The 16,748-nt window shown below is 42.4% G+C and overlaps 1 protein-coding gene across 1 annotated transcript in view; it reads right to left on the bottom strand.

Moving 5' to 3' along the window:
• KLF12 (Kruppel like factor 12) overlaps positions 1-16,748 on the bottom strand; it is a 309,284-nt gene that overhangs the window by 29,792 nt on the left and 262,744 nt on the right. The window contains exon 8 of the mRNA XM_048494118.1: positions 5,101-5,258. Within this exon, the coding sequence (XP_048350075.1) occupies positions 5,101-5,258 (158 nt within the window). The remainder of the gene's footprint in view (positions 1-5,100; positions 5,259-16,748) is intronic.

Raw genomic sequence — 16,748 nt, 5'->3', positions numbered from 1 at the left:
CCTCAACCCTGGGCCTTTCCCCACTTACCTTAAGCCCCGCGCTACTTGAGGAGAGTAGCGCGGGGTCCCCTGGCACTCCCCACGAGAGGGGCGGCAACAGTGCAGCCGCCCCGACGCTGCCGCTATCGCGCCTCCTCAGTGCGCAGCATCACTGGCGCTGAAGAAAACTGCGCCTTTTGATGACCCCCCTGCAGAGCGTGGGGTCGTGGGGACGCCCGGGTGTGCGCCAGGGATGCCGCACGCTGAGAGCAGCACGCAGTGACGGCAGCATAGGGAAAAGTGGGGAAGTATAACCCTGTTATACTTCCCAGGCATCAAAAGATGCCCATTGACTTTCCCCCCCCTTTCCAGCCTCATCCCTCACTAGGCACAGTAAAATATTGGGGCAGAAGTAACTCAGATTTATTTAACAGAGGAGATGGGGAAGAGAGGGATGGAGTTGGATGAATGAGGCAAATAAAGAGGCGGCAAGAGGAATATACACACGCTAATTACATAAGAGCTTGGCACAGGGGTTTAGAGTTTTTGATTTCTTCCTCACAACACTTAAGATTACTCAGTTATAGTTCAGTTTAGATGCTGGTTTCATAGATGTTATCCAGTTTGTACAGTTCCTTTATTTTAGATGGTACTGGCTTATGGTTTCTACATACAGGGTCTTAACATAAGCTAGGTACTTAGCCACAGTACACTCACTCAGGCCTCCTGTTAGATAAACCCTCAAAAATTAAACATAAACTCTCCACTGAGGTAAGTTTAAAGCAAATCTGTACACCTCAGGCCTAGGGACACATTGGAACTCTTATCTACCTAGAAGATATTCCTATCCTGGTTTATATGACCTTCACTTGGCCCTCCTATAAACCTAACATATCAGTATACTTGGTCAGTGTATAATTGCTTTCTCCCAGTACTCAGGCTATTAACTATAGTCCCTGCCAGATGCTTTGACAGAACTATCATCTCAGAGATGTTTAATTTTCACTCAGTTAAGGCAATCAGCTGTTAACAGCAGGAAAAAATTCAGACCAAAACCCTTTTGGTCTGTACTCACAAAGGAGAAAACCTCCTCCCCCCTCTGTATCACACTGTTACTTGCCCAATCAGAATGCTGAAGGCCACAGCCAATCGGGTGGCTCCTCCTGTCCCTAGGTTTCCTATGCCACACTCTGAAGGTAAGCAATTCTTTTGTCAAGACAGAACTGCAGTTTAAAATTACACTTTTCCTTGCAGTCCATCACAGAAAACTTGCCTTTTTTTGGTTATAAAACTAAAACAGTTGACAAAAAAAATATGCATACAAACTGCATGATACACTGGCCTATTCTTACTGAGATGGTAATCCTGCATCTGGGCTACACCACTTCATGTGGCAGGTGGGGGAATCACATGGCTGAAAATTTCCCAACAACATAGAGAAAAAGTTTTCACAAAAGTTTCCAGTCTTCTCTTTGATATCCTGTTTTCTAGGTGGAAGATTTTTTCCCCTGTTTTAAGAAACATTCAGTTATGTGAGCCTCTACCAGCTGTTTGAAATAGGGGAGAAAACAATATTTTGGAGTCCAGCATTCAGTTGAATCTCTGTGCTCTTCACCATCATTTCCCAAATCTATATAGACCTGGGAAACTTCGATGGGTAGACCGTCCATTGAAGCTCCCCCCGTCAAAAAGCCTAATCAATTTAGCTTTTTTCAGGCTTTAAAGATTATTTGGTTTTCCAAAATCATCACCCCTAGTCTGAAATGGTATAGCCCATACACAGGCTTGTCATTTCAGTGAGAATTAGGTCCTGATCTTCTTATTTTCTTTAAAAAAATTGTTAATCAATGTTTACCCAAGTATGTCTGTCTGGTTATCCCTGATCTGCAACTGCAGTCCAGTTAGTACTTTTACAGAGGTCCACTTTAAGGGAAGAGTAGAAAATTATATGTCAAGCTCCTCACCCATCTGAAATTTTAAAAACTCCAATTACCAGAGCTATAATCTTCAAAAGCCACAGTTGTAAAGCACTTCTCACCCTCTCTTGTGTTTAAGGGTCAAACTAGACATTACATCATTTTATAGAAGAATGTGGTTATTTTAAAATGCCACAATGGCCCCATTTTGATTGGGTTTGTAGAACAGCAGAAACAGGGCGTTTTGATTTGGGTCACGTCCTTGCAGCATTTTTAAATGACAAAATTCGTCTCTGAAATGGGGTTTAGTTTCACCCTAAAAAGCAACTGGGGGGAACCAATTGACTCTTCATGGCACGGTCAGAACAGGGTTGTCCATTTCCAGGTGGTGGTAGGAGAACGTCTGGGATTATAACTGATCTTAAATGAAAAAAATCAGTTCACATGGAGAGAACAGGCCGTCAGAAGGTGGACTCTATGGCACTATACCCAACTCAAGCCCTTCCCTTCATCAAATTCCACCTCCTCAGTCCCCACCCCCAAAATCTTCAGGTATTTCTGAACCCAGAACTGATAACCCTAAGTCAAGCTCTGGAACCTCCGATTGCTGATCTTGAACATTTTTTACCAATTCCAGGTATATGTAGCCTTTTTTAAAAAAAATATCCACACCCTTCTGCTCAGTTAAGTATTCAGGAAGGCCCAGCGATGAACTTTAATCTGCTTGAACAGAGAAAATTACGACAACAGCAAATCTCTGTGATCTGTTGTTTCCTGTCCAAAAGTGCTCACCCTTGCTTTAAGGACTGTCGTAATTAATTTATATCTAGCTAATCTCGCATACTAATTACCCCGGGTCAGACACAGACAATTCACTCACTTTGCTTTGGGCAAAAAAGATGATGTGAACGTGAGATGAGATTTAGTTTGTACAGCATGTTCACCGTCAACACCAAAAGGTGGGTGTCGGGGTGAACTTTCCAGAAAGGCTCGTGAAAACATTTTGCAAATCCATTTTTTAAAGCAGTTTACACTAGGCCAGGGGTCTGCAACCTGTGGCTCTCCAGATGTTCATGGACTGCAAATCCAATTGGCCATGCTGGCAGGGGCTGGTGGTAGTCCATAAACATCTGGAGAGCCGCAGGTTGCAGACCCCTGCACTAGGCAATGCCAGCCTTTCCCAACTTGTGATCATTAACTGGCTCAATCTTATATATAGACACCGTAGTAGTAGAAACTATATTTATTTACTTCATTTATACTTCGCCTTTTTTCATATTGGGATATTGTTCTCCAATCTTATTCTTCTCTCCTACATGTCTATCCTTACTAAATCCTGTGAGGTAGGTTACTCTGATAGTGACTGATCAGCCCAAAGTCACCCAGAGTGGCAATCTGAGTCTGGGTTTCCCAGACTAGTCTGACACTAACCACTACACTACACTGGAAATGTGAATATTTGGGGATCCTTAATGTTGATTTCCATTCTGCCTCTAATAAGATGGTTGCATACAACACATTCAATTTCAAGAAATTTAGGTTTAAAAAAGTAATTTGGTATTCAGGCACAACTGATCCATAATTTGGATACGAGCAGGCATGAATTCTCAGTGATTTCAGTGTAACAGCTTTCTTTCCAGGATGTCCTTGACCACAGCCGATGGCTAAAATTGCTACAGCTGATTAAAAGGGTCAGACATATCTCATGATATTATTTTCATAACCTTCCATCAAATTTCCATGAAGATTTAAATTTCCATGAAGACTTAAATTTTCCATTTAAGACAAATATCTGAGTCTAACTAAAAAGGGCAAAACCTGATAGCAATGCCTGCATTCACCCTGTGGAAAAAAGGAAGGTGCCTTAGAAGCCAACATGAGTAATTGGTAGAATTCAATTTTGCAGCAAAGACTATGAGGAGCCTTTGTTCCTATATTTTGAAGCCGTTAGAACCCACAGGGCTAACTACCAGTTGGCTCACGTTTGATTGCTTATCACTGGTTTGGCCACGGGGAGTTCATAACCTCGCTCTGGTGTTGTAAGGTGGGGTGGGGCAAACCTTCGCAAAGCATTAGCACACTGTGCAGCCTACGGGCTCCTCACCCCTTGTTGGCTAAGCGCCTTCTCCCATCCTGCCCCAAATATACCCCAAAACAAAAGATCATCAGCAGGGCAGAGATTATAGATACTGTGAAGAAAAAGGAAAGCCATCTTCAAACTATGCTGTGAGGAATCCTGGGGTTTCTTGGAAGGCACTTGGGGGGTTCTCAATGAGAGGACAATTGGGAAGAATCTTGGGTTCAACGACAAACAAGTGGTCCCACCTTTATCAACCTTCCCTTGGAAAGTGCAGCTGCTAAATAGAGTTCAAGGCTTTCTAATGTGTTCATTGTCATTTCATGCAGGACCCAGGGTGGACCTGATATAGGTCATCTTAGGGGTCCTAGGTTTAAGAGGGAGCCCTAGATCACTCAACTGCTGGAGTTCTCAACCTGATTGAGCAGGCACTTGTGAAATTTTGAAAGACTATTGGATTCTATCACAAAATGGTGCCCAAAAACACGGCAGGCAATCAGAAATGATGATCATGGTGGTGGAGCCAACCACAACATAGTGGGAGGTTCAAAGCCAAATATCTTCTTGTGAAACATTTGCTTCTATATGGATGTCCAGGCCTTCTAAGTTATTCTGAAGCACCTTCAGGGGGCTTATCTGCTATGACAGAAGGGAAGGAGTGCTCTGTTGCTGGGAATCCTTCCATGTGCAGAAATTTTAGGTGGGATCCAAGTCTACAAGCCAGGACCTGAAATACCATCACTGGGCAAAAAAAAAAAAAATTAAAATAAAATAATAAAATTTCCATTTTGTTGGAGAGTTCACCATCGTTTCTGCATTTACTCACAAAAACGCATTCAGTTAAGAAGATCATTTGAGAGTAAAGAGTAGGGAATTAATATAAATAGGATAAGATGGAATAGAATCTCTGGCTTTAGGACTATTCTGTATTACCACAGGAACATATTCTGTAAAAGCCGAGAACTGCCTCTGATTTGCTGAGCTATATGTTCAAAATAATTACAGTACATTATCAGTCATTAATGTTTGTTAATGCTAATTGTGCATTTTCGCAGTGAAAAGCAGTATCTGCTCCTCAAAAGTCACCGCCGGCGTGTATGTCAAGAAAAGCTCCAACTCAGATCTCACCTGTGTGCGTCCTCCGGTGAGCCTTCAGGTGGGAGCTCTTTGTGTACACCTTGTTGCATCCTTCGAAGTCACACCTGTGGATCCGGCGCTTTCTCGAGTCGGGGGACTCAGATCTTCTCTGGCGTCTTGTGCTCTCAATGCTGAATGGCAAAATTGAACTGCAAAGAGGGAGAAAAGTGCTGGGTCAACACATTGTCTGTTTTGGCCTTTTGCTACTACTGACAGACGCTTATGGAGGAAAATCAAAGAGCCAAATGACGAGAGGTGGTGGTGTTTTAAATCTAAGATCACAGAGAAGCAGACTGAACCTACCAAGCCCAGACAAGACAAGTCAACATCCTCAATTCGCAACGTGCCTGTATTCATCAGACAGAGAGGGAGAGCTCATTTTGGAGCTGGGCGTCGGGTGGACTTCTAAAGTCAGTGCACCAGGACATTTGCTGCTGCATAGCAACTTAAAAACAAACCCCCCAATATAGGAAAACGTGCTGGACTGCACACCTACTGTCTCAGCTACAACCAGAGAGGATTTCAAGGTTCAAGGGGTGGGTTTCCATAGAGAATGTGGGAATATGGCCAGAGAAAAGAAATATTTGGGGGGGGGGGGTCACTAATCTTTTCTTTAATGACAGCTTTGCCCGACTAGCAAGAAATATCTTGAGCTATGCCACCACCAACCCACCTGCGACTGTTACGAAGTTTTGTTTTTTCCTGGAACCACAACCCAGATTAGGATAGCCCCAGGCTAGCCTGATCTCACCAGGTTTCAGAAGCTAAGCAGGAGCTGCCCTGGTTAGTATTTGGATGGGCAACCTACAGGGAATACCAGGGTTGTGATGTAGAGATAGGCAATGGCAAACCACCTCCAAATGTCCCTTGCCTTGAAAACCCTACAGGATTACCATAAGTCAACTGTCACTAAAAAACAAACAAACCATAACATGGACTAGGAAGAATCCCAGAAATGAAGCTAGAAATGCTGGACAAAATCCTATTGAACATCACCTGGATCCGGCCCATGCTAAGGTTGCGTGCCCTGGAGGGTGATCACAGCTCATGCCAGGGTGCCTTGCTGAAGCCATGGCCTATTTTTAAATCTGAGCCGGCATTTAAGTGATGGGGAATCCTGTAAAAACCAGTTGCTATTGCAAATGCAGGGAAGATCCAGGAAAAGCTATGCACAATCGTTTTGAGTTTTAAAATAGAGAGCAGCAGTATTGTTAGAGGTGATACAACATAATAGATAAAGGAAAGCATACAAATATATGTCCCAGAGAGAAACGTAATGAAAGGTGAAAGGAAATAACAGGGTTGCCTCTTCAACACTTAGGCTGAAATTAGGTGTTAAGGAAATTGAATGCCTTCTGCTGAAAACACATGAATGGTCTCTCTCTCTCTCTCTCTCTCTCTCTCTCTCTCTCTCTCTCCCTCCCTCCCTCCCTCCCTCTGGAGAACCCAAACCAACCAGAATTATTTTCAGGACACTTGCAGAATGTTATAAAAGGTCCTGTGTGAACAAAATCAATTAAAACAAGTTTTTAAAAATAACATTTGCAAGATACTGTATTTGGGCTGTGCAGAAGAAGCCTCAATCATGAAAAGCAGGATACAGCCCACCCAGCAAAGCAGATGTTGCAGGAAAATTTCTGGATAAGTGTATGTCACAGAAATGGAGAAATGTGCAACAGGTGTAGAGGGTAAAATGGTTGGACCTAAGCCCTGATGGGTGGAGTAATGTCCACAATGATCCTGTTGCATGTGCTTGCATAACAACAGAAGATGGGAATGTCTTCCTTGCAGGAACAACTGAGAAGACGGGAAATGTACACACAGTGGAATACTTACAACGTAGCAGCAAAATCTGATGAAATTTGAACAAAAATCCTAATGTCTAGTATGCGGCTTAGTCACAGATCACACTCCAAATGTATCCAAGCTGAGAAGAAATTTAGAAGAGAATACCAAGCTAAAAACATATGCTCGCAGCGCACTTCTGATGGGCCTCCTAGCCTAATACTTCAGTATTCCCCAAATAAAGGCTGTGTTGAAATTGCTAATTTTCAACTGCCCTGAAAAGAATGGGTAGAACCCAGGAAATATGTAGTAGAACTCTGCAGTATGTCAACTATTCTGATGATAGTTTGTGAACAAAATAAAGAGGAAACAGATGGCATTGCCACAGCCAAAATCCTCAACCTTGGACTTAAGAGAAATGTTGAACATACGCTGAGAACCCTGAAACCCATTCCCGAAGCTTTAAACAAAATGTAGAAAATCTGCCATTTTGTTGCTGACCAGTGGGACCCGGCCACGCGTTGCTATGGCTTATTGTGGTGAAATGGGAAAGGAACAGTAGCAGCAAATCAATAGCAGAGGCCAGCAATACGTACTCATGGAAACGCGCAGGCCGATACTGTGCAATGTCATTGATTTGTGTGACCGCATCCTCCCTCACTTCTCTTCCCTTGCATGGCACCCCTCCCCTCCCTCCCTCCCCTTCCCCTTTGCTAGAGTGAGTGGGTCATATCCAGATGCTCCCTCCCCTCCCTTGCATGCCACCACTCACTCTCTCCCCTCCCTAACTTCTGTTCCCTTGCATGCCTCCCACTCCATCCCTTCCCTCTCCCACCCTCTCTTCCCTTGCATGCCACCCCTCCCCCTCACTCCCTCCCACCTCCCTCTGCTAGGGTGGGTGGGTCATATCCAGATGCTGGGCCCGCTCCCTCCCCTCCCTTGCATGCCACCCGTCACTCTCTGTCCCCTCCCTCACTTCTCTTCCCTTGCATGCCTCCCCCTTCGTCCCTTCCCTCTCCCTCCGCTGAATGTGTATGAGAGTAGGTGTATTGTATGGTAGCAGTGGGTGAGGCACAGAGAGTGAAAGGTACCTGCGTGTGAGGGGGGGGGGAACCCCACCTGACGTCTCACACAGCAACGTGTGTATGTATTTCACTTCCACTCAAGTTATTGCCTATGTACTGGTTTCACTGCTCATATCTGGCCATCTGAGCGAACATTCTAAGGGCATGAACATTCTAAGGGTGACAGTAACACACAGGCAGCTTCATGGCCTGGTGCGCCAGGAAAAAGATGTTTTACCTGGCTCAGGTGTGTTGTCTGACAGTGGAAGGTACATAAGAACACAGTTGGGGGAATGAGTAAGGGTCTGTGAAATTTTCACAGTGTTTGGGCCAGCAGGTGCAGGGTTATTCTCGAAGCAACAAACGCATGGTTCCATTTTTATATATATAGAAGATGCTGTTGAAATGGAACAGAGTGAGCACTTAAAAATAGAACTGTGCAATGAGAGAACAAAATTACAGGAATTAAACAATGAATGGGTCAAGCATAATCTCCAGATCATTTTCTCACAAATGTTGTCAATATCTGCACCAGGGCCAAACCTTAAGTGCTGAAGAATATGAGTTAGCTATGACATGGGTATCCAGCAATTATCCATCTGTAAAGTTAACTATAATAAACTTCACAGCTAAGTAGGAGCCATTTGAGAAACATATGTTTTAAAGAAAATCACACCGTTGAACGGGCGGAAGCCTCTTAAGCACTTGGATTTGGAGACTACTGAAGTATTTATTTCACTTTTAACAGCAGTAGCTTTTCCTGCTGGCATAGAAAGAATATTCTCTTCCTTCAGACTCATTCATTCTAAATTGAGAAATAGTTTGTCCTTTTCCAGATTATGCTTCTTTTTATCCTTTTCCAGATTATGAACAAACAAGAAAATGAGGATGAAGATGACTTAGCTGGAAAAATAGTATTTTTCAGGCAAACCTAGCTAATGTAGTCAGTCTTTTCAAAGACTTTTGTTTAACCACAATAGTTAACAAATGTGGATCTTGAAGCAAATACAAAAGTACACGTGCTATATAACGTTACTGATCTAGTTAAATAAAACAATTTAAATGATTATTGACAATGATTATTTTCATCCTTCCAATGAAGCACAGCAGAAACATTATCCAAATATGAATGATTAACCTATTAAACTGGAGATAGTTCACCTTGGAATGATTCCATAATTATCTACTTCAAATGGTAAACAACCAAACCAATCATTTGTTGGCGGAAAGTGCTGTCAAGACTTTTCTGATATAACTGTAAAACCAACCTGAAAAGTTATTATTTTAAAAACGAAACATTCATCTGAGTTGTAGATATTAAAGTTATAACCACCAGCAAGAATGAGAGTTCATGTAAAAAAATGATTTAAATGGAGTCTGACTAGTAATTGAAGAAGAAGAAGAGTTTGGATTTATACCCAAAGTTTCTTTCCTGTAAGGAGACTCAAGGTGGCTTACAAGCTCCTTCCCTTCCTCTCCTCACAACAGACACCTTGTGAGGTAGGAGGGGCTGAGAGAGTTCCGAAGAACTTTGACTAGCCCAAGGTCACTCAGCAGGAACGTAGGAGTGTGGAAGTACATCTGGTTCACCAGATAAGCCTCTGCCACTCAGGTGGAGGAGTGGGGAACCAAACCCGGTTCTCCAGATTAGAATCCACCTGCTCTTAGAATCCACTAAACCATGCTGGCTCTCAAATCAATCTGATTTAAGCCAAATTCACCCTGTGGCTACTTGTAGTGGGACATAGTGGGACAACTTGTCTTTTCAGGTCTGGAAAATAGCACAAGGTGTGGAAGAAGACTTAAGCTTCTGACTGATATTTCTCATGGCAGGTATGCTGAGAGTCACAAGGACTTTTTAATGTGTGAATAGCCTGAGTAGCTATTCAGGGACAGGACTGTGTTTTCTGGGCAAGAATGAACACTTTTGTGATTCCCTCGTGCAGGCCAACTAGAGCATGGCTCCAGGAAACCAGGGGGTTTCTACTTCTTCTATATATTGACCAATAGAGGGTTGTACAAGGAATAGAATGACAGGAATAGACAATTCTGACAGGACCAGAATGGTAGGTCATTCAACAGGTTGGCATGTTTGGGTGGCGGAAAGTGCTGTCAAGACACAGCTGGCTTATAGTGAACACAAAGTGTCTTCAAATTAAGAGACGTCCAGAGGTGGGTTGCCTTTGCCTGCCTCTGTGTCACTACCCTGGTATTCCTTGAGGGTGTCACTTTCAAACAGTAGCCAGGGCCAACTCTGATTGGCTTCCAAGGTCTGCTGAGATCAGGCTAGCCTGGAGCTATATAGTTCAGGGCACCTTGAATACAGCTTGGGAATTTATCATAGTCTTACACAGAACAAACTCGGGAGTTTTACTAGTAACCACTAGGTGGCAGTAAGGCTCTTTAGAACAAGCTCTGGCCCACTTGCAATGTGGAGGGGATTCAGGTAATGGGTTTCCAAAGGTTTCTGCTTTTCATTCTTTGTGCAGCCTTTGAAACAAGCAGAGTTTTGGCCTATGGGGCTCATACTGATCACACTCTAAATGATGTCAGTTAAAAAATACCCATGTGTTCTCCTGCACAGAAAGATTTTTTAATGCCATTGCTATAACTTGTTTTCTAAATAGAAAAAAATGAAAAATAGCACAAAGACAGCAATATTTACAATCCTTGGGCTTCAAGGATTTAGAGCTTTAAATTTTTTAAAATTATTATTTTTAAATACTAAATTTAATGTTTTTAATTCAGAGGAGTCTTACTTTCCCTTTTTAAATTACCCCTACTATACTAATAATATATTAACTACACCCATAGTGCATATTCACTTGGGGAGGGGGGAGTCTAGCCATTATTTTTTTAATCTACAAAATATGCAAAAAAAACCCCTATCAAAATACATCTTTTTAGCCATTTCGGCACAATACACAAAATATAGTTTTCATTTCTCATCAGATTCCTGTTTCAGCTTTTTAGTTACAAGATTAGTTAACTTGGCCATTGCAGCATATTCTCCCATTTTTTTCTTCCCAATTTTTTTGCTCATTTCAAAAAAATTATGATTGTCATACAAAGTCGTCCTTTCTTCTTTCATTTTTCAGTAACTTCTCCCCAACATTTTTGTTTGTTTTCTTCTTAAGCAAAATATTATAAAAAAAATTATAGACCAGTTAATCCTGGATCTTGGCTTGATGGCTACGTGTGCAGTGAATATGAGCTATCAGACAACACCATCACATCACATGAACAAACTTCAGAAAATCCATGAGAAGGGTTTACTTGTACCACAATTTATGCATCTCAACTCTGGTCCATCTGACAGGCACTGCATTGAGGATTGTCAATCTCCAGGTGGATAAATCGGTATACTACACCAAAATTGCTCCCTGTACTAATATACTTCAATTTATATATCATAAATTTATGTTCTTAAATTTACATATCATAAAACAATTAATATTTAACATCAAATGAACATTGTCTATGAGAAAAATAGTATTTATATGCAGCCATATGTTGCGTTATTGTCAATATACAGGAAACAGATATTGGAAAGACAATGAATCAATATTGGTTTAAGAACATATGGTACATCAGTACAGAGAGCAATCTTTGTGCAATATACCTATAGGTGCACCTTCCCCCAGACATAGCTATGGTGGAATATCCATGTGAACCCTGCAGTTTTCTCTCGAATTACAACTGATATCCAGAGAATAGAGATCAGTACTCCACAGAGAAAGTCAAGTTTGTTAGCGTACATCTCACTTATGAACACCAAAAGATGGCGGTGCTGTCTTAGGAATGAAGTCCACACAAAGCTTGTGGCTTTAAGAAAGAAAGGAACTACATACTAGAATATGAAAAGGTACAGAAACCGTTCTATCTACATACATAGACTAGGTTAGAGAGAGATGGCAGACAGCCTGTCTTCCCCTCATGGCAGTTAGAGAGAAAGAGACACAGGAAGAGAACGAGTTGACCAGAAGGAAGGAACCCCTAAAAGTTGCATTCTTGGTTAACAGGGGCATCTTTGCACAGACCAAATATCCTGGGATGGGGAGGTGAAATATCCTGGTCCGCGCATGATTTACGCATGGCTTCTGGCCCTAAATTGGACCCGCCCCGCAAGATTTCCCTTATCCCGAGATTTTTAAAAATCGCTAAATTGGCGATTCTTTTAAAAAAACCTGCAACGATCCGGCTGCCATGCAAACACTGGTTTATTTTTCCCACCTTACCGCCTGCTCTTCCTGCCCCACAATTACAGCCAATCGGAACGTCAGGGAAACAGGAACGTTCGCGCATGCGCAGAAACGTTTGCGTGGAAAATGAAACTAAACTGGGGACTTGTGCATAATTACCTGGAGTACTTCATCCCAGTCTTAACACAATAACAGGCAGCAGTGTGAAGGGAGAAACTGAGATACAAATAACCCTCTATGTATGATCCCGGTTTTCCTCCAGGGTAATTATGGCATGCGGAAAATGCCAAAGAGACGACACCAGAACAGACAAAATGGAAGACACAGGAACTGACTTATACAGTCTTGTTACGCATAGTTGCCCTCTGGAATAGTGTCATTCTGTGCATGGTCTTCTTATATGAATAGTTGCCCCCTCACCCCTTTTAAAATAGTCATGTTCTGTGCACAGTCTTTCATTTCCAACTATGCATAACTATGCTACATTTGCAAGGCTAAGTGATTTAGGAAATCAGCAAAGCAGTCCGCACCAGCTGTCCTGCTCTTAAACAGGTCCTAAATAATGAATGTTCTTTTATTACACGACAAGGGAAAGATGAATGGCAAGGAAAACCACACTGGATGAGAGGAGCTAAGCCAGTAAGAAACTATCTCGATTCCACGCAAAGCCACCTTAAAAGAACCTTGAATACTTTGATTCACTTCTGCAACAGATTTTACTCGCCGTTGATGTCCCTTAGGAAGCCTCTCCATTTCATTAGGAGCAGGTACTAAAAGCCTGGAGGGAAAATAAGGGAATGACATTTTTTTGTAGGGCATTTTGGAATGTAACACACACACACACACACACACACACACACACACACACACACACACACACACACACACATATACACACACGGGGGGGGGGGTGAACGAGTCTGTAGCAGCTAAAATGAATAAATTTGTTACATTTTTAAAGAAGTGGCTGAGCCTCAAATTGTATATCAGCATCTTCCTCAATGTTTTACTGTGACCTGCCTGTTATCAACACAAAGAACCATCCGTGTGACCAGATTGACTAACACTTTATCTTTCTCCATGAGTGATAATGGAGTGTGTATCTTAGCTGACACACAGGAGAGATTATATTTTTTTTAAATTTCAAACTACCCCTCTAATAAAAAGTGGTAATAATTAATTAATTCATATGATGTTGATGAAAACCTTTTGAACACACATTATTTACAGCGGAAGGCGTTCAGTTTCTACACACCTCACTTCTACATGCCTACTGAGTTCCAGCTTCGCAGGAGACTTTGTACTGAATACTTTCCATCTCGGTCTTGGAAACTGCACTTTGGGACTTGGTAACCCAATACAAGTTGGGTGAAACTCTCGCACAATTTATTCAGTGGGTTGCCAACGCATCAGGAGATCTGTTTGGACTGTTCCTTTCTTCATAATTGAGTAGACGGGATTACTGGTGACTTTTTTCTTGTGGTTTTATTCCGACGTGGACTTTTATGCTTAGTTGGAGTATGGAACACCACCGATTTACATGCATGATATTTATTCCACGTTCAGTTTAACAGATCAGGTCTGAGATGCTGTGATCCCGTTGTTTCCCCTATGTTTCCATGTCGCTTTTATTTTCGCTCTCCCACTTTCTCCTGTTAAATACACTGCATGTCTTTATTGTGGTGTTGGTTTGAACAACCCAAGTACAGTGACATTTCTTCTTTGTTAGCCTTTTCCACTGTACTTCTTCTACCAGCCCCCCTTTTTTGTGATTTGCTGAATGTACCACAAAATAGCTGCCAAACAAGGAGCTAGCCACAAAGTGATTGCCACGGCTTAGCTTCAGAAACACAGTGCAGGTCTCAGTGCTGTAGTGGCAGCTGCTGACAAAACATTTTTTAAAAATCTGCATAGCCAATCAAATCTCCAATAATCAATCAGAATTCTTGCTGGGTAAAAGTCCTTCCTGCCCCTGCCCACTTTGTGGATGCCAGAAAAGGTGTTGATGGGAGCCCTAGCAACCACGGGCACCACCCTGGCTTTAGTGTATATATTACTGAACATGGTACTTTGATACAAGATCATTTATAGTTCATTGTATCAAACTTTCAAAGGGGAGGGGATCACGGCTAGGTAGGCACTAGGACCCAGGCATTCTACAACAAGAAGGTCTGGTATGTTGAGTTCTGTGGTGGAGGAATATACAGTCTACTAACATCTTTTTGTGAGACAGAGTATAGCCTTTTTAGGGGAACTGCTTTCCTTCCAAGAAAATCCAACATGAACTTACAGAACATGGCTGATGGGAAGGGAGTTGGTGGTGGAAAATTGCGGGGGGGGGGGGGGGACTACATGAAATCAGCAGATGCTCATCCAGATTTTGTGCATAACAGAGAACTTATGCAAAGTATTTGCATACGAATGGAAAGGGTATGAATCAGGTGATACTGACTAGCCTTTTGATTGGCAATTTGCTCCTCACAACTCCTGTAGGTTAGAACTATTTTTTTCAGCTTTGCGTTTAAAAGACCTGTAAACTTTTTCAACAAAATCTAAAAAGCCGAACCTTCTTACTGGTCTGGGGATTTCCGCTGGCTTGAAAAAAAATGTTTCAGTTTTTTAAAACCTGATCCTGGAAAATGTTGCGCCAAACAACTGAATGCTGGACTCAGCTGGGCTTCGGAGACAATAGAAGAGAGGTGAATGCGGGACTCAGCTGGACTGAGCCAGTGTTCAGCTTTCTGCCACCAGCTGCCTCCAAGCCCATGTGGAATTCAGAAGCAGAATTCAGCAGGTAAGTGAGGGGGAGAGGGAGGGAAGAGCACTTCTCCCCATTTTTGTGATGATGCAGGTCCAAAGTGGCCAGAAAAATGCCGGAACAATTCAGCATTTTTCAGAATTCGCTTTTCAGTTCCCTTAAATTACTGTCATTTTTTTGGCCAAAAATAAATGGTTTTTTTGCGGGAGTTATTTTTAGTCCGGCCTTGTTTGTATGCACAACTCTAGTTAGAATTGTTTCCACATAAATGTCCTGTTCCATTCTGGTTTACCACAGCGCCGTTTTAAGGAACATCCATATGTTGCCTCTGTCTTTTGGTCCTTCTTCTAGAGGTCAGCTGCAATTCCAGGAGATCCACTGGGCCCTCTTGGGGTTCGCAACCCTAGCTTCATTACGCACACCTTTACATACAACACGCAGTTAAACTCTTAAAATTCTGACTGTGAGTCTATTTGCATTAGAAATTCTGTACTGATTTTACATCTTGTTTCGAGATCAAAATCTGCTTTGGTCATAAAATGATCAAAGGACTGGGTGATCAGGTAGAGTTGAAACAAATCTGGAGCGCTGACATGTTAAAATTCAGCTTGCTGATAATTAGATTCTGTCTCCTCCATCTCTTAAATTTATCACATTAGTGCTACCCAATGCAGAACCTGTACGTTCCACGCTTTGAAAAATTCTACCATTGCACAGTTTAACCTATGATTAAGAATAAAAGCCATAGGGGTATATAATGCAATATTCTGCCAGCTACAGGGAAGAAAATATTAGGTCTTCAGCAAAATGAAATCTTTGAAAACTCAAAACTTTGCCAAATAGATACTGCAAGGCCTATAGATTTTCTGCTTTTTGAAAGAGATAGCATGTCTCCTAAGGGGGAATAAAACACATTTCTTCTTTATCTAATGTAATCTACTGCCTTGGTTTTTGGAATGTACTCGGTTTGCTGAATCAATATCTAGCAACACATTGGGCTTGATCCTGAGACCTGTGTAAGGAGTCCTGCTTGCACGATGGGGCTTTCTGTAAGGAATTCCATAGAGCAGAAATAAAAGGCTTTTTGGTTGAAAGACCGTTTATTCAGACATCTTAGAAAGCTCACGTACACGACGTGGCAGGAATGAAGTCTCCCGCCAGAACCACAGGTTATAACCTTCTCCGTCCCATCCCCCTCCCGGTTTCCCCAGTCCCATTCTCATGGGAACGGCATTCTCATCTCTCTCTGTGAGATAAGGCCTCTACCAGAGTAATTGCTGCCGATTCTGGCCCATCGCCCGAGCCCTGGAATCCAGTCAAGGCCAAGCGGCTGTGCTGAGAATCAACACCATTGAAACCTTTACACTATTCTTCCCCTAAGAAACTTCTCCCCTGGTTTGTGCGGGGAAGATGCGATGGAAAGCAGAAATAAGGAAGGAGGCGTCAATATTTTCTGAATACACCCATTGATTATAACCAGAGGAATACCCCACCCAGGAAACCAAGTACTGCAAGCGATTGCGATTAAAACGAGAGTCCAGGATGGCGTCAATTTCATAATGCTTGTGGCCATCAATTATAGTCGGCGGGGGTATCTCCGGAGGGTCGTGCCAAACATCAGAAGCAGGAACCTCCTTGAGCAAACTGGAATGAAAAGACAGGATGGATATTACTTAAGAATCGGCAGATCTAACCGGGCAGTAACATCATTAATCACTTTCGTAATTCTAAAAGGTCCCACGAACTTTTGCCCAGTTTTGAGGTATATGCGTCTCTGAGATTTTTTGGTAGACAAGTAGACCCAAGCCCCAACAGCATAAAGGAAAGTCA

The sequence above is a fragment of the Sphaerodactylus townsendi genome, linkage group LG04, assembly GCF_021028975.2.
Source record: "Sphaerodactylus townsendi isolate TG3544 linkage group LG04, MPM_Stown_v2.3, whole genome shotgun sequence".
Taxonomy (NCBI): domain Eukaryota; kingdom Metazoa; phylum Chordata; class Lepidosauria; order Squamata; family Sphaerodactylidae; genus Sphaerodactylus; species Sphaerodactylus townsendi.
The sequence above is the reverse complement of the archived record's forward strand: the minus strand, read 5'-3'. Positions and strand labels throughout refer to the sequence as shown.